Here is a 15,963-nt window from a genome sequence, read left to right as displayed (position 1 = left end):
TTAACTCCCATGTACCTCTTTGTTTGATCTTATTTGATCATAAACTCCTTCCCCAAATCAGAATATGATGGGTTAATTTCTTCCATGATCTTCAAATTTCTTTATGATCTTAATTTATGTCTAAATAATATCATATATTTGGTGTTTTTCAGTAATAGGCCCTCTCTCCTACTGTTTCCTTTTCACAATTCTTGGCATTAATGTATGCCTTATTTTCTATATGAATTTTGCTATAATTTTCTGGGGTTGAAATCCTGCCTTTGACTTAATAGAAGAGTTGTGAATCTGTAACCATGGGCAAAAAAAAAAGAAAGCTGGACAGCTTTCTTAAAGCTAGTTATTATAGAGAATGTGCTGCTCTGAATCAGTAGGGGAAGTTTTTATTGGAAGCAAAGTTTTCTTTTTGTAGATTTCCTGTGTGTCTTGATTAATGCCTAGGTATTTGATACAGTTTGTCATTATTGAAAATGATGACAGTTTTTTTTTTTAATCAATCTTTCTTGATTCTTGGGGATCAAATGCAAGTGTTTTTTGTCGGTTTTATATCTTACTTTATAGAGTTGCTGGCTCAATTTATTGTTATTTACTGCCTTGTATTTTCTAAGTCTACATTTGTCATTTACAAACAGAAATATTTTAACTTCTCTGTCTATTTGTCTTATTGTTCTTGCTAAGATTTATAAAGTCAGTCAATGAGCATTTATTAGATGCCTAATATGTATTATAAAACTATTAAATAGGAGTAATGAGTGTGGCCACTCCATTTAGACACTTTTTATATAGGTATTCTTAAGTTTATCCATTGCTTGTATTAATTTATAGTTTGAAAAATGTCTTCATCATAGTATCCAAATAAGATATTTCTATTCTTATTTTATATATGTGTATTTAACACAAATAAGTTGCCTTATCAAATCTGATGTCATAAGCTATCATTTTTCTATTTTAAATATTAAATTTACAATTTTTATTGTTGTTAAGAAAGATTTAAATATTTGTTTTTAGGAGTCTGGCCATTGCTTTGCCACTTGACGATTGTATAATGTTGTATTAATACTTTGATTCCTCTGGCTCTCACTTTTTCTTGATCTTTTAAATGGCAGAGGATTAGTTTAGATGATCGCTAAGATCCCTCTCAATTTGAAATTTCTCTGATCCTAAGACCTTTTAGGTAGTGATTTAATAATTCTTTCCTTTTAGAAACAAGCACTAACTTCATTTTTTCATAGAAAATTTAAAATGTTTTTATTATGTCATTTATTTTTGAAGATTTTGACTTCAGTGTTCCAGGATCAATGAAGCTTCACAATCTAATCTCTAAGTTGAAAAAATGGATCAAAATACTGGAGGCTAAAACCAAGCAGCTTCCCAAGTTCTTTCTCATAGAAGAAAAGTGTCGTTTTCTAAGTAATTTCTCTGCACAGACTGCTGAAGTAGAAATCCCTGGAGAGTTCTTAATGCCAAAGCCAACACATTACTATATCAAAATTGCAAGGTAAGACTAGGTTGAAAATTACTGAGATGGTTCTTCACTTTCATATATTGCATCTGATTTTAAATGTGATAATGATTTTGAAGAGTTTTTAATCTACTAAAGTCACTTTTCTCCCTTTCCATTTCTTCAAGATACTTTGATTATCATTAACCTTGCCTTTCATTTTCCATTCCTTCCCATACTTTTTCTGTATTGAACTGTTTTGGAGTGGTTGGGGAAAATGTGGAAGAAGAAAAATGTTCTAGCCCCCCTATTCTATCCTATCCATAGTAGTTAAAATGAAAGCTATAATCTAAAGCAGGCTTTATTTCTTGTTAGTAGGATTTAACTGAGGCCATACTCTACTCTCCTAATTGCTTTCTAATCAGTAAATTCTATCTTTGGAAATCATATACTGAGGTTAAGAGACAGATCTCATGATTCTCTTTCACTTTGATCTAAAGTAGGCCATTCCTCACTCAGATACAATTGTTGCTACAGCTGAACCCCTTCAGTTTAGGATTAATCAGAGAATATCTAGACCAGGGGTTCTCAAACTACGGCCGGCCCGGGGGCCACATGCTGCCCGCCAGGTTATGGCAAATAGGCTGAGGGGCGGAGACAGTGTGAGGTTTTGTTTTTACTATAGTCCGGCCCTCCCACAGTCTGAGGGACAGTGAACTGGCCCCCATTTAAAAAGTTTGAGGATCACTGATCTCTCTAGATCATTGGCATTGCTAACTGTCCTAAAAATAATCCTGCTTTTTTACTTATCTTTTTGTTGCTAATGCTGCGGCAGCTTATTAGTGGACAACTTTTCTCAGTGGTATTTAGGTTGCACTGGAAGAAGCCCAAAATAGTTTACTGCTGGAGATCTTTTTTTGTATCAAGATTATCTATCCAAGAACCAGAGAATCTTTCATGCTTTTGTTACTTCTCTCTCCTATCCCATTAGTTTTTATCCTTAGACTTCAGAATTTATTGACTTTTTGATGGTGTAGAAGCTCTAAGTACTACACATAATTGAAAATCCTTGTTTTGTCTTCAGTGAAGAAGAAATAAAATCTAGAATAGGGAAGTTCATATGCATTTCATTTCTTTTCCTTTGATAGATTTATGCCCCGGGTAGAGATAGTACAGAAGCACAACACTGCTGCCAGAAGACTCTATATCCGTGGCCATAATGGGAAGATTTACCCCTACCTGGTCATGAATGACGCTTGTTTGACAGAGTCTCGAAGAGAAGAGCGGGTTTTACAACTTCTTCGCCTTTTGAATCCCTGTTTAGAGAAGAGAAAAGAAACCACAAAAAGGCACTTGTTTTTCACAGGTATTGAGTTAAAGGGGTCCCAAAATAACTTATTGTTCATGCTTGTTTTCGTGAGTTTTATGATAGCAATTGTAATTTATCTGAAGAGGGGGAGGGGAAGAGTACTCCAAATGAAGGTCATCTACTTAAGTAAAATGGAGTAACTTTTTCCTTCCAAAAAAGTCCTTAAAATAGACACTGCTGCTTGCATATTTAGTGAAACTGTTCAAATCTTGAAAATGTTGATTAAATTGTACTTTTACTGCTCTATCTTAACTCTCTTATTCAATTACATTTGTAAAATGGAGTTAGATGATTTCTAGGACTCTTCCTGCACAATAATTTTTTGTTTTTAAAAAGATATATTGTTTATAAAACAATTGAAATGATTACTTTATCATCATGACACTAAATATTATGAATTGCCATTTCTGCTTCATGGAATTTAAGCTTAGTTTCCTGGGATGAAATTCAAAACCAAGCCTGGAAGAAGCATGTAAAAGAAAATTTGATTTGGCCAAGAGTGATCATGATAAGGCTTTGATAAATAGACTTATCTACTCTGACAATAAAGCTAACTAAGAACAGAGTTTTCCAGCAATAAATTACCACTAGATGGTGATACATAGATAGATGGTTGACTGGTTAGATAGATTGATTGATTATGTATAATTACATTATGTATATTATAATAGCTACAGCAAGCCATGAAACAGACAAAAAGTCCAGAAAATTATTCTCATTCTTTTGTGGCTCTCTTTTACTTTTACAATAATGGTAGCCAGGTTTTGGGAATGAGGGCCAAAAACATCTGTCTATAAACATTTATTTCTGGTAAGTATTCTGAATTTGAGCTCCCTCTCCAAAAACCAACCGATTGACATACTGGAGCAACTGAATCTTTTTTTGAGCAACTGAATCTTGACAATATTGGCATTCATCCTATAAATTTAGTCAGGAAGAATGGATGTTGCAGTAAAATGGAAAGGTGGCTCACAAGGACAGGGGAGCTTACCCAGAATGAATTTTGTTTATACTTTAAATAGAAATTAGGCTTCCCAGGATCCCATTGGGTCCCACTCAAATAAGAAGGATTTGTTTTTAGGAGCAAATCTCATCAAGTGGAAGAAGTTCCAAAAAGATAGAAATTAAAAACAAGAGAGGAAAAAAAAATAAATAGAAAAAGAATAGAGGCTTTTCCCCCTAATCATTTGGTAGATCCTCTCAAATGATCCTGTTGTGGATCTGTTTACTGTTGTATGCTGTTTTTTTTTTTTTTTTAATCTGGATATGAACTGTTTATTGAAAAAAACTTATGCCAACCTCCTAGACATAATGGTTAAAAAATTTGAGAGGCCTTTATGGATGGAAAAATAGTTATCCAGATTTCAACAAGTCATAAAGTTCATTGAGGAGCATTAGCATATGTGAACTTGTTTTTCTTCCAAATACTGAAATTAAAGCCATCTTTTCCCTAGTCTCATCTTAAAATTTGACTAGCCTGCTTCAGCTTGAAATTTCCTCCCACAATTAGAAATTGGCACTGCTCAGATTCAATCTAGAATAAGAAATTACTTTAAAATAGACTTGGAGATCAAAAATAATTTTCAACTTTCTCTAATTGAAAATTTAACCATAGTAATTAGTGGTAAATATTTATGGACATAACTTTTTAACATTTATAAGATATTAATAAAAGTGGACAGTATAATACTTTATAGTTAAGAAAATTATTAATGTAAAATCTAGAATTAACCTGTTCACTTTCTGTATGGAAGCATTTGTCAATAGCACCAAATTCAAAGGCCCAAGTCTACCTTTCAGAGTATTTTGAAATTTTTAAGGTCTGTTTTAGGATAGCCACAAAAAAGGCTATGGAGAAATCTGATAGCATGTGTTAATTGCAGTGTCTTAACTAACTTAAGTGTCTTAGTTCATTAGGATTTATACTGACATAATTGCATATCAGACTTAACACAAGGATAGCAGAAAATGGGCTAGGTCTAAACCAAAGGAGGGAAAAAGTTTTGACAATAGTTACTGATTTCCCAGAATACTAGTAGCTATTTCTGTAATTACTCTAACTTGGTATTATAACACATATGCTGAACTTATTTGTGTTCTTCTCTTTGTGAGATTTCCTTCCCTGTTGATTTATTAATTATAGAAGTCAATAAACATTGCATGTGAAGAGTATTATCATACTTAGTTCCATTGAAGCAAAAGAGGCTAAGCTGAGAATAACGGAAGACTCACTCACTTCATTAAAAATATTTCTTCACTGCTGTAAACTACATTTCTTACTTAATAAGTCAATTCCCCAAATATTAGAATTTAAATTGGAAAATACATGGATATTTACTAATATAGTTAGATGAATTATCATGTATTGTAAATCATAGGTTCTTAGAAGTGAATGATGGGGCCTTAGAGATCCTTCTCATAGAGAAGAACTTCTCCCAGCTCATACTGTTGGTTAGTGATAGAAACTGAAATTGGAGACCAGCTCTTTTATTTCCAGTGCTCTTTTTCCAGTCCTCTAAGTTCTCTAATGCTAAGCAAAAAGCATTAACTACCAGGAGAAAATTAAGAATGTATTTAGTTCAGGAAAATCAAATCAGATTACCTTCAGAATTTCAGCTTATTTTGAAACTAAAGCAAATACAGAATTTAAATTGCTCTGTACTGCAGGAAATCAACACAGTATCTAGATATATTGCATTTAGAGCCATTATCTAAGCTTAAATGGAAACAATCTTCTTGCATAAAGATTATATATTTTTTTCCCCTTCATCAGGATTTGTAGCATTTTTTGGTGTGTATTTGGTAATTATGACTCATTGGATTTATTTCCCAATTTATTTTAAGAACAAGTCTTTCATTTTCAAAAACTTTGTTTTTTTCTTCCCTTAGGATGAAGTAGATTTTTAAAGATATTACAAATACATACTCTTATAAATTGATTTTAGTTATGATCTGAAAATTATTCTTTTGGGGGTATGTGGGGCCACTTAAAAAAACACAAATATTAACATAATGATGAAAATCTCATTCCAAGATATTTTGAATCTTGCTATAAAGATTACTACCCCTTTTAATATGTATCTAGTTATAAGATCTACGTCTTGCATATTAATGAAGTTTCTCTTCTATTTACTTTCTTCCTTTTCGCCATTAGTTCCTCGAGTTGTGGCAGTCTCTCCACAGATGCGTCTTGTTGAAGACAATCCCTCTTCTCTTTCTCTTGTCGAGATATACAAGCAACGTTGTGCCAAGAAGGGCATTGAGCATGATAACCCCATTTCTCGTTATTATGACAGACTGGCAACCGTGCAGGCACGGGGGACTCAAGCCAGTCATCAGGTATTGAAGCTGTGATTAATTGTATTCACACTCATTTCTTGAGGACTCCATATGCTACTTCTGAACTTTCTGTGCCATATTTAATGTACTGATTGCACGTGGTTTTTTTTTTTTTTTTCTTTTTTCCCTACATTAAAAATAGCTGCTTTTCTTTAAGGGGCGAGCTCTAAAATTTGAGTTAAGTTTATTGGATTATTAATTGTTGGAATTCAAGACTGCTGATGTTGGTGAGGTTACTTTTGAATTGTCATCACACTAACCTAATTATAAACCTGAAAGACCCAAATTTGTTTTTAGAACTTACGTTATTGAACTTGGGCAATTTGTGTTATTTCACTTCTCCCTCCACAGCCAGTAGGGGCTTGTCTTATAGTTGAAAGAATTTGAAATGCCTCTCTCCTTTACTGGGTACAGGGTGGATAGATTGTCCTTCATAAGGATTCCTTACTCTTGTCAAATCTACAAACTTGTGCTTCCTATCTGCTTATGATGCTCCCTTTTTATTTTCTTTATGGGTCCTGATAATTTAAAGAAATAATCTGAGTTGGACCCTATTGATCTTTAGCTTTCTTACTTCTCCCTCAACCCCATACTTCTACCTCTAATAGTTTGTTACTGGTCTTTTATGATCTTTGAAGAGCTTGTGTTGACTTTTCTCCTCTATCTTTGGGTTTTTTTCTTTAATTGCTGTGGTCCTACATTGTCATCAGGAAGCTATGTCATTATCTCTGAAATAATCAGCAAGTGATAATTTCCAAGCCTTTTTTTTTTTTTTTATTTTTTATTATTATTATTTTTTTGTATAGTAAACATGTATCCAAAGAATCAGAGAACTAGAAAGAGATTATCTGGTCAGTGTCTTTCTTCAGTTTTGTAAAGAAGTTTTACACTGTTGAAAATAATTCCTGAATTTTGTCACCTGATCACTTCTAACAGTCACAACTTCATCATGGGAATGACAAAGGAGACTTTGAGCTTTGAAAGCTTATTTTCAAAATGTTCATCCCACATTTCATCTGGCTTGTGGCCTTGATTTGAGATGCTCATTGTAGAGGATTTGGGTGTTTGCTACTTTTCATGATTATTCTAGTTTTTGAAGTAGAAACTAGGAATTTTATGCAAAAATAAATATTTATAGTTAAACATCACACATTTTGTCAACTTACTTAAATGGAAAACTATTAAAAGAATATAAGACATCCACTGTTAATGTTTTCCATAGCTAAGGATGAAGAGGACAGTGGGAACAATGAAGATGGAATTTAATGTTAGCTTTTTTTTTAGTTAGGTTTTTTCTTGTTCTCTTTAATTGTGGTGGTGCAATATTAGTAGTTAAAAGCTATTAATCTCTATTTTCTCTATTTCTGCTTCCTTCCCATTTTATAGATAAATAAGCAAAGAATGATTTTTCCAAGATCACAGAGTGAGACATGTAGCATGATTCCTGATTGCCTAATAACTATGTTCACATGGTACTGCAGTAGATGCTACAGGCTTCAGAAATAAATTTCTTTGGGTCTCAATCCTTTAGGAACTGAAATTGGTCTAGTAGGAAGTATCAGATTTGGCAAATTTATTTCATTAGAGTAATTTCATGGAAATTATAGCTGGTCATTGATAGTATATAATCATGGATTTATAAAGAATCTGCTAGTTCTCTGAATCATGTGTTTCTATTCAGTGAAAAATAGAAAACTATACTTGATATGTTCTGTCAGCATCTTGTATCGCTTTATCTCAGTTGAATAAAAGCAGCATGAGTTTTTATTTTCTGAATTTGTGGTAGATCTAAAATTTTTTGTAGTATAAAATATAAAATGAAGTGTTATGTAACATTTGCTTCTGTTTTGTGAAGGGATTCTTTAGATTATGAAATTTGTCTTTAACAGAATTGCAATTGAAGTAGTGTCACTGCTATGTAGCTTTTCCTACAAAGAGAAATTCTGTCTTTGTTCTTATTTCCAATTAATTAGTTTGGTATATGTTGTAATAACTATCATAGTAGCTTTCAGATGTTTCCTCAATTACCTGGGAAGAACTGTATCACACTCTGCAATTAGTGTTTTCACCAAAGTACTTAAAACTCTTCTACTGCTTATAGAGAAAGAAACTGAATAATTTTGTGTATGTCATTGTTCAGTGTGATAACTTGGAATTTATACTCATTTGTTCATGGAAATTATGTTAACAAACAGAGAATTACAATATGAGGATTTTTCTTTTGAAGATATAATATTTACATAATCTCTTAGTGAATCAGATAAAGAATAAGAGAATGTAGCCTGCCAGAACATCCTTAAGGCCGGAAATAGCACTAATAAATAGCTTCCTTTTTTTCTTAGAGAAAATTTACTGATATTTCTGCTGTTCCATGATCTCCAGGCATTTGAAGTATTGCTTTGTCTTTGGGACTGCCTGCCTGGAGACAGTGGATCATCATGGAGACAATAATGGATCTTAAACAATGAAAATATAATTTTTAAAGCATTCTTATTTAAATCTTTTGGAAGAGGATTGGCAATTAAATTTAAGAAGAATAAAAAAGATTATTAACTCATAAGTTTTAGGTTGTTAGTTATATATTGATTCAAAATAGTATGGATTTTATATCATTTCCTTTAATTTAGGTTCTTCGTGATATTCTCAAGGAAGTTCAAAGTAACATGGTGCCTAGAAGCATGCTAAGAGAATGGGCTTTGCATACGTTTCCCAATGCCACTGATTACTGGACCTTTCGAAAGATGTTCACAATTCAGCTAGCGCTAATTGGTTTTGCAGAATTTGTATTTCATTTGAATAGACTCAATCCAGAGATGTTACAGATTGCACAGGTAATTAGATGCAAATGAAATTTAACCTAATGCTGTATTTAATGAATGATTCTTCTAAAAATTTTAATAAAATAATCTCATTCTGAAATTTAGGACACTGGCAAACTTAACGTTGCCTATTTTCGATTTGATATTAATGATGCTACTGGAGATCTGGATGCTAATCGTCCTGTACCATTCCGCCTCACACCTAATATTTCAGAATTCTTGACCACAATTGGGGTCTCTGGTCCATTAACTGCTTCTATGATTGCTGTGGCTCGGTGTTTTGCACAACCAAACTTTAAGGTAAATAACATTGTGGATATTATAATTGTTTAAATAGTGTTGCTTAAGGGAAACTTCTGAAGTGTATGTCTTGCAGCCTGAAGCTAACATTTGAATAAAAGAAAATATAGAATTTCAGTTTTTTAAAGTTATCTTTTATTTTTCAGTAGAAACTTTTATGTAGAAAAGGAATCCATATATAGAGAGAAAAAGGGAGAGGGAGGGAGAGAGAGAGAAAAATATATATGTCAAGTATATATATGGGCATAGAGTCCCAACTTACTTAGTACTTTGTCTTTTCTCAGCTTTCCTCACTTCATGGTCCCATTCTTCACACACACACACACACACACACACACACACACACACACACACACACACACACACACACACACACACACACATATATATAAAAGGAAAATTTTAAGAATTTACCTGATGCAAGAATGTTACTACATTGAAGAGTACATTTTAAAAATAGAAACCTAAAAAATTATCCAATAACAGTGGGTAATTTGTCCCTCGGCTATGTTTATTATTCAGTTATGCTCCACTCCCCATTCTAAAAATCTATCAGATTTGAAAAGAAATGGATATAGTATTGAAGTACACTTTACTTCAGGATTTTGTAATAAATATCTAATTAACTTTGGGATGCAGGGGGTATAAATATTTCCCTATGCTTTAAGGAAACAATCTTCACATTCAGGTAGATAATTTTTTGAAAAATTTTAATTTCTAAAACTAAAATTAAAAGTTGATTAATGACATCATTTCTGCAAATATCCAGAAAAGACAAAGGTAAAAACATAAAGGAAGGAACCTTGGAAAACAAGAACATTTATTTCCCTGAGACAGAGGGAGAGAATGGGCAAAAACAGATATTTTGAAGTGGAAAGAGAGGAGTTGTCATTAGAGATTGCCATCTTTTCAGTAAGTAGGCTTCGATATAATCTACACAGAGTGAGAAAGTTGGGGGAAGAGATTAAAGATAGAATTAGTTTGAGGAGTTGAATGGTATACTGAAAAGAGCATTGACCGACAGTCCATTCAAAGAGTGAGGCTCAAATCCTGCCTCTGATGCTTACTGTTGAAGTAAATCATTTATTAACCAATTTGAGCCTCAGTTTCCTCATCTGTAAAAGGAAGGATTTGGATTTGATGGCCTCTGAAGTCCCTGAAATGGTTTGCAGTAGCTTCTTTAGGAAGTAATGATAAGAGGAGTCTTACTATAGCCAAATGAAAGGATTGACTGCCAGGCGGCAGTCAAGTGAGAGGTAATCTGGGACTAGGTATTCTGTTTTTATGTGGATATAGTATGAAAGATCTAAGGGGATGAATGATTCTAAAGTGTTATTGAAACCATAATTTAAGTAACTGCTACGTATAAATAAGGAATTCCATTCCCTATTTATTATTCAAACAACCCAATGAATAGGAGTCAGAATAGGAATTAGCTTGAGAAACTAGAAAGTCCATGGAGGGTGAAAAATACATTTGTCAGGAATGAAACAATATATATTTTTTTGAAATGGAAAAGGATGTAGAGAAATTTACTCAAAGAATAGATTTAAAAGAATAATAGTGAAATAAGTTTAAAGTAAGATTAGGACTAATCTGAAGTATGAAGAATGTTAAATTACTTTACATTGGAAAATTATTATTGAATTAAATGCCAGGTAATGAGTATACAAAGAAAAGCAAAACAAGCCTTTGCTTTCTGGAGAGCTTCTATTCGAACTTAAGAGGCAATGGGCAGATGAGCTACATGTGAATCATGTAGAGAATATATTTGTGCTGTGTATATCATGTAAGATAGGGAAATTGAAGGTATTCTCAGAGGGAGGAGGCACCAGCAGCTGGTCAAGATCCAAAGATCAAGAAGAGCCTTCTGAAGAAGATGGGACTATATCTGATTCTTTCAGGAAGCCAGAGAAACTAAAGGCAAGGGGGCCAGAGGGAGAGCTTTTGAGAAATGAAGGACAGCCAGCCCTTGTAGCCACGTCAGAGAGGGTTTATATGAAGGAAAGTAAAGTGTAAGAATATGGGAGAATTAGGAAAGGGGCAAGTTATTAGTGATTTAAACACATTCATCAGGAGTGAAGCAGATGGAAATGTTTATATTTAATCTTGGAGGTAATAGGGAGCCATCCCCTGGAGCTCATTGAAAAGAGGACTAATGTGGTCAAACCAGTTCTTTAACAAAATCACCTTGGGAACTTAGTGGGGAGAGGTTTGAAACCCAGAAGCTGAGTTAAAGGCTATTTCAATTATATTAGGCAAGAGTGAGTGATGCAGGGCTGAAATAGGGAACAAGTGAAGAATGGATTAGGGGCATATAAAATATAACTATTAAGGTAGAAATGACAGAAGTTGGCAACTTATTGGATAGGTGAGAGTAAATTTGCATGCCTTAATGTTTGGGAAAGATGCTGCTGCTTTTGACTGTAGAGTAACAGAGTTTCAGGGGAGAGATGAGTTGTATTTTGTACAAGCTAAATTTTGATATCCACAGGACAACATTCAATTTGAGATATCCAAAAGATAACTGGTGACATGAAGATATAGCTCAGAAAAGAAATGAGGACTGGGAATTTAGGGTTGCATGTAGTAATTGAACCCATGGGAGCCAGAGAGATCAAGTCAGTTAATAGAAAATTGGGGGGGGGGGCGGGAAGAGGGGAAAGGCCCAAAACAGCCTTGTGGGAGACTAGCAGTTAGAATTTGCAAAGAAATGATCAAATGGGTAGGAGGAGAACAAGGAGAGGTTTATTTAATCTTGTGCACACATAATCCTGCAAGTCTAATGAGATAGCTCTGAGCACTACTGACATTTAAAAGATTAATATACAAAATTATACAATTATATAAATATAACATAGAAGTTCACATTTGTGCTAGTGCTTTTGTTTCTTAAGATCAACTGAAAATGCTGAAAATGCCCCCACTTTGTGGGGGCAGCTAGACAATCCTTTAAACAAGATAATAATAGCTTGTGCTATTGTGGCACTTAAAAGTTCACAAAACACTTTTCTTCAAAAATAACCCTGCAAAGTAAGTACTGCAAGTATTAATGTTCCCATTTTACAGCTTAGGAAAGTCCGACTTAGAAAAGACTGAATGAAAATAGTAACAGCAGGACCAAAACCATGTCTTCCAGTTCCCAAATCAGTGGGTTTTTCCTTCTCCTCCATACTGCTGGGGAAAATAAGTGGCTCTACAAGAGGAAATTGTTTATTTCTACTAAGGAGGATTCAGGTTGTGAGTCATCACTTTTTGTGCCACCCAGTGCCAGGATATAGAGACTGTAAAGAGGTCTTTGAATGTCAGCATGCACTTGGTCATGATTGAGTTAAAAAGTCACAGTCCTGAGGAGGGTTCTTTCAGCTAAAGACAATTAGTCAGTGTTCTCTTTCTTCACTGTAGGTTGATGGCATTCTGAAAACAGTGCTTCGGGATGAAATTATTGCTTGGCACAAGAAGACACAAGAGGACACCTCCTCTCCACTCTCCGCAGCTGGGCAGCCTGAGAACATGGATAGCCAGCAACTGGTTTCCCTGGTGCAGAAAGCTGTGACTGCTATCATGACTCGACTCCATAATCTCGCTCAGTTTGAAGGAGGAGAGAGCAAAGTCAACACCCTTGTTGCAGCTGCAAATAGTCTGGATAATCTGTGCCGCATGGATCCCGCCTGGCATCCCTGGCTGTAATTGGAAATGTCAGCAGCTGTTTGGCTGCTTGCACTATGAGCCATGCATTGTTTTAGGAGGAAAAATGTGAAGAGGTCTTTTTAGACTGGCTTACCTGTCGCTAACTTTTTAATTTCTTTCCCTGGTTAGTTTCAAATCATGTTTACAGAAGTCCTGTGGTTTACTGGGTTTCGATTTATTCCCCAAAATAGTCATGTGCAAAAGAAATGATTTATTATGCAGAGATGGCTTTTAAAACTTTCTCTTAAGAGTTGGGATAGGATGGGAAGGGGAGGGTCAGCAAGTTATACTTAGAAGAAATTTAGTTTTAGAGATTTTGCTCTCAATAATGGCTAGACAATTAGAAATGGCAGATCTTATATCTACTGTAAACATTTTAATACCTTTTAAGAAACCAGAATTCTTCACATCTGAATTTCCCTTGTGAAATTGTTTTCCTTCCGTTGTACGAATGTACAGTTTGAACTGTTGATTCAGTACTGTCAAATATTAACCCTTTTAGAACCACCCTCACCACCTTACAGGAACTGTATTGGTTTGTACAGATGTTTGTAACAAGTGTATAGAAAAAACCCTCTTTTGTTAAAGAACCATAAAATTATGAACAAAGTGTGCTGGCTTTTCTCTGAGCACAAGTTTATGTACAGTGAAAGCATAACCAGTTTTGGAAATCTAGCTTAGTGTTTGACATTATGTATAAACAGGGCTTTATAATACTATAGGGAAAATGCCATCCCTTCAGACATTATGTATTTGAATGTAATTGATAGAAAGGATGGTAGAAGTTCTAAAATGAACCTCCTGGTTGTATTGGGTGAATTTTAAGACACTTCTAGACTTCTCTTGTTACAATTGCTTCTAAAAAAGCAATTTTTCTTTTTAACTTAAAAACAAGTTTTAAGTTTATCTGAGTCTTTTATGTTGTTAGCATTTTTATAAATCTGCAGTGTTGAGAATGTTCTATCGAAATTTGTACAGAGTGATTTTTTTCAGAATAAATATTTTGTAAAATGATTTGTGGAATCTACTAAATGTTTAAAATTTAAACTATTGGTTTCATAAATCAGGCAGCAATCACTGAACATTTATTAACCATCTCCTATATGCCAGGCACTGTTAAATGATGGTGATATGAAAACAACCTACAAGATAAATCCTCAGGGAACTCACAATTTAATGGGGAGAAACAAGAAAACAAATATGAACAAGATATAGATATATGTACATATAGAATAAATAGGAAATAATTAGAAGAAGGAAGGTACAAGAATTAAGATGGGATTTTGTTGAGGTTTAAAGGAAGCTAGGAGACAGAAATGAGGAGAGGGAACTTTTTTTTTTTTTTTTTTTTTTTTTTTTAAGTGACTTGCCCAGGGTCACACAGCCAGGAAGTGTTAAATGTGTGAGAGCAGATTTGAACTCTAGTCTTCCTGACTCAGGACTGGTGCTATAGCCACTGGGTCACCTAGCTTCCCTGAGAGGGACATTTCAAATAAAGAATAATACAATAAGAGAAATTTCCCAGAATTGAGAAGTAGAAGGTCTTTTTTTTTTTTTTTTTTTTTTTTTTTTTGTGGAACTTTGAGAAACCCAGTGTTGCGGATCAAGAAATTTGTGATAGAGGAATAAGGGTAAGGGAAAAGAAAACTGGAAGGAGGGGGCAGGAATTTCTTCACAATACCATACTGTCTTTTGCTCCCATTATTTAATCTCTACATTGAAATTTGCTATGAAAGAAGCTGATACCATTCCCTACTGCCAAATTTATGCCTGGTATGTCAGTACCTGGTTGGTAATGGGCACTTTGCTTTGATATCTTAAAACTTTTGGTTCTATAGGGAGGAAGGATACATAATTGTTGCAGTTTTTTTCTTAATAAAATTTTTGAGGAGGGAATAACAAAGAACCCCCAAACCTTGTCATATAATATTTAACAGTGTAGTTTAGCATAAGTTTGGAAAGACAGCAGCCATGTAGTTGAAATTACATATAAGGTAAAATGATGGCATCTAGTTGGTATTAGTGCCCTAAAATATTAGTGAGTCAAGGATCATTGTTACTTAACAGGGATTTTTGGAGTAATCGTTTACCAAGTTGAGTGAAAGTCTTTATCAATAAAAGGCAGTTCATTTAAACTTTTAACAAAGAAGTGGTGGTTAAGCATTTTAAACCAGTTCTGAGTTGTTACTCTGTGTGTGTGTGTAATTACACAATACATACATACATACATTTGTACATACACACATATGCAATAATGTATAAAGATGTTTTTATAATGCTTTTTATAATGCTATGGCCATTCAGTTTTACTACATATCTTTAGCCAAACTTAAGTCAAAATTATTCTGGTTAGTAATTAAATTAGTTTCAGTGAGTACTTATTATGCACCTCCCATGTGGATGGTATGGAAAGATACTAAGTTGTAAACAGAGTCAATCTTGAACCAGGAAGGATAGGGATTCAGTTTCCACCTATGTCACACAATGATTGGTAATTCCTGGGCAAGCCACTTCAACCTGTGTTCTAGACAGCTTTTATAAGACCATAAATTGGAGAGAAGGTTCTAATCTGCTTCGATAGAGAGGATTTTTCCACCAGGGAGCTCCCTGTACTAATGAAATCAAAGTCCATTCCTTATCCTCTGCATATGTCATGCTGTGCTAAAAACGGATACAAAAATAAAGAATTAAGCAAACCCAAGCTTTTAAGGAGGCTATATTCTACTGTAGGGGATAATCTGTGTAACAAATTAATAAAGATAGAAGGGAAAAAAGATGCAAAATTGCTTTAGAAAAATTTGAATTTTGAAAAGGAAGAATTTTTTTTTCTTTTTTAATTAGGCAAGGTAGATAGGAACAAAAAACATTGTACTTGAACTTAGCTTTGAAGGGAAGGTAAAGATAGGTAGAATTGAATCTTTAAGTAGTAAAATTAAATCGACTTACATAATTTGTAATTATTGTTTGTATTTAGTACACTATTAAGTTTACTTGGATATTCAGTTAAT

General features: G+C 33.9%; 1 protein-coding gene across 13 annotated transcripts in view; it reads left to right on the top strand.

Moving 5' to 3' along the window:
• TRRAP (transformation/transcription domain associated protein) overlaps positions 1 to 13,969 on the top strand; it is a 141,417-nt gene extending 127,448 nt beyond the window's left edge. For all 13 annotated transcript variants that reach the window (XM_074295209.1, XM_074295201.1, XM_074295155.1 and 10 more), the window contains 6 exons: positions 1,270 to 1,495; positions 2,587 to 2,804; positions 5,962 to 6,146; positions 8,774 to 8,977; positions 9,071 to 9,265; positions 12,671 to 13,969. In XM_074295209.1, coding sequence (XP_074151310.1) covers positions 1,270 to 1,495; positions 2,587 to 2,804; positions 5,962 to 6,146; positions 8,774 to 8,977; positions 9,071 to 9,265; positions 12,671 to 12,955 — 1,313 coding nt within the window. In that variant the 3' untranslated portion in view covers positions 12,956 to 13,969. The remainder of the gene's footprint in view (positions 1 to 1,269; positions 1,496 to 2,586; positions 2,805 to 5,961; positions 6,147 to 8,773; positions 8,978 to 9,070; positions 9,266 to 12,670) is intronic.
• The last annotated feature ends 1,994 nt before the right edge of the window (positions 13,970 to 15,963 follow it).

This window comes from Sminthopsis crassicaudata, chromosome 1 (genome assembly GCF_048593235.1).
Source record: "Sminthopsis crassicaudata isolate SCR6 chromosome 1, ASM4859323v1, whole genome shotgun sequence".
Lineage (NCBI taxonomy): Eukaryota > Metazoa > Chordata > Mammalia > Dasyuromorphia > Dasyuridae > Sminthopsis > Sminthopsis crassicaudata.
The sequence above is the reverse complement of the archived record's forward strand: the minus strand, read 5'-3'. Positions and strand labels throughout refer to the sequence as shown.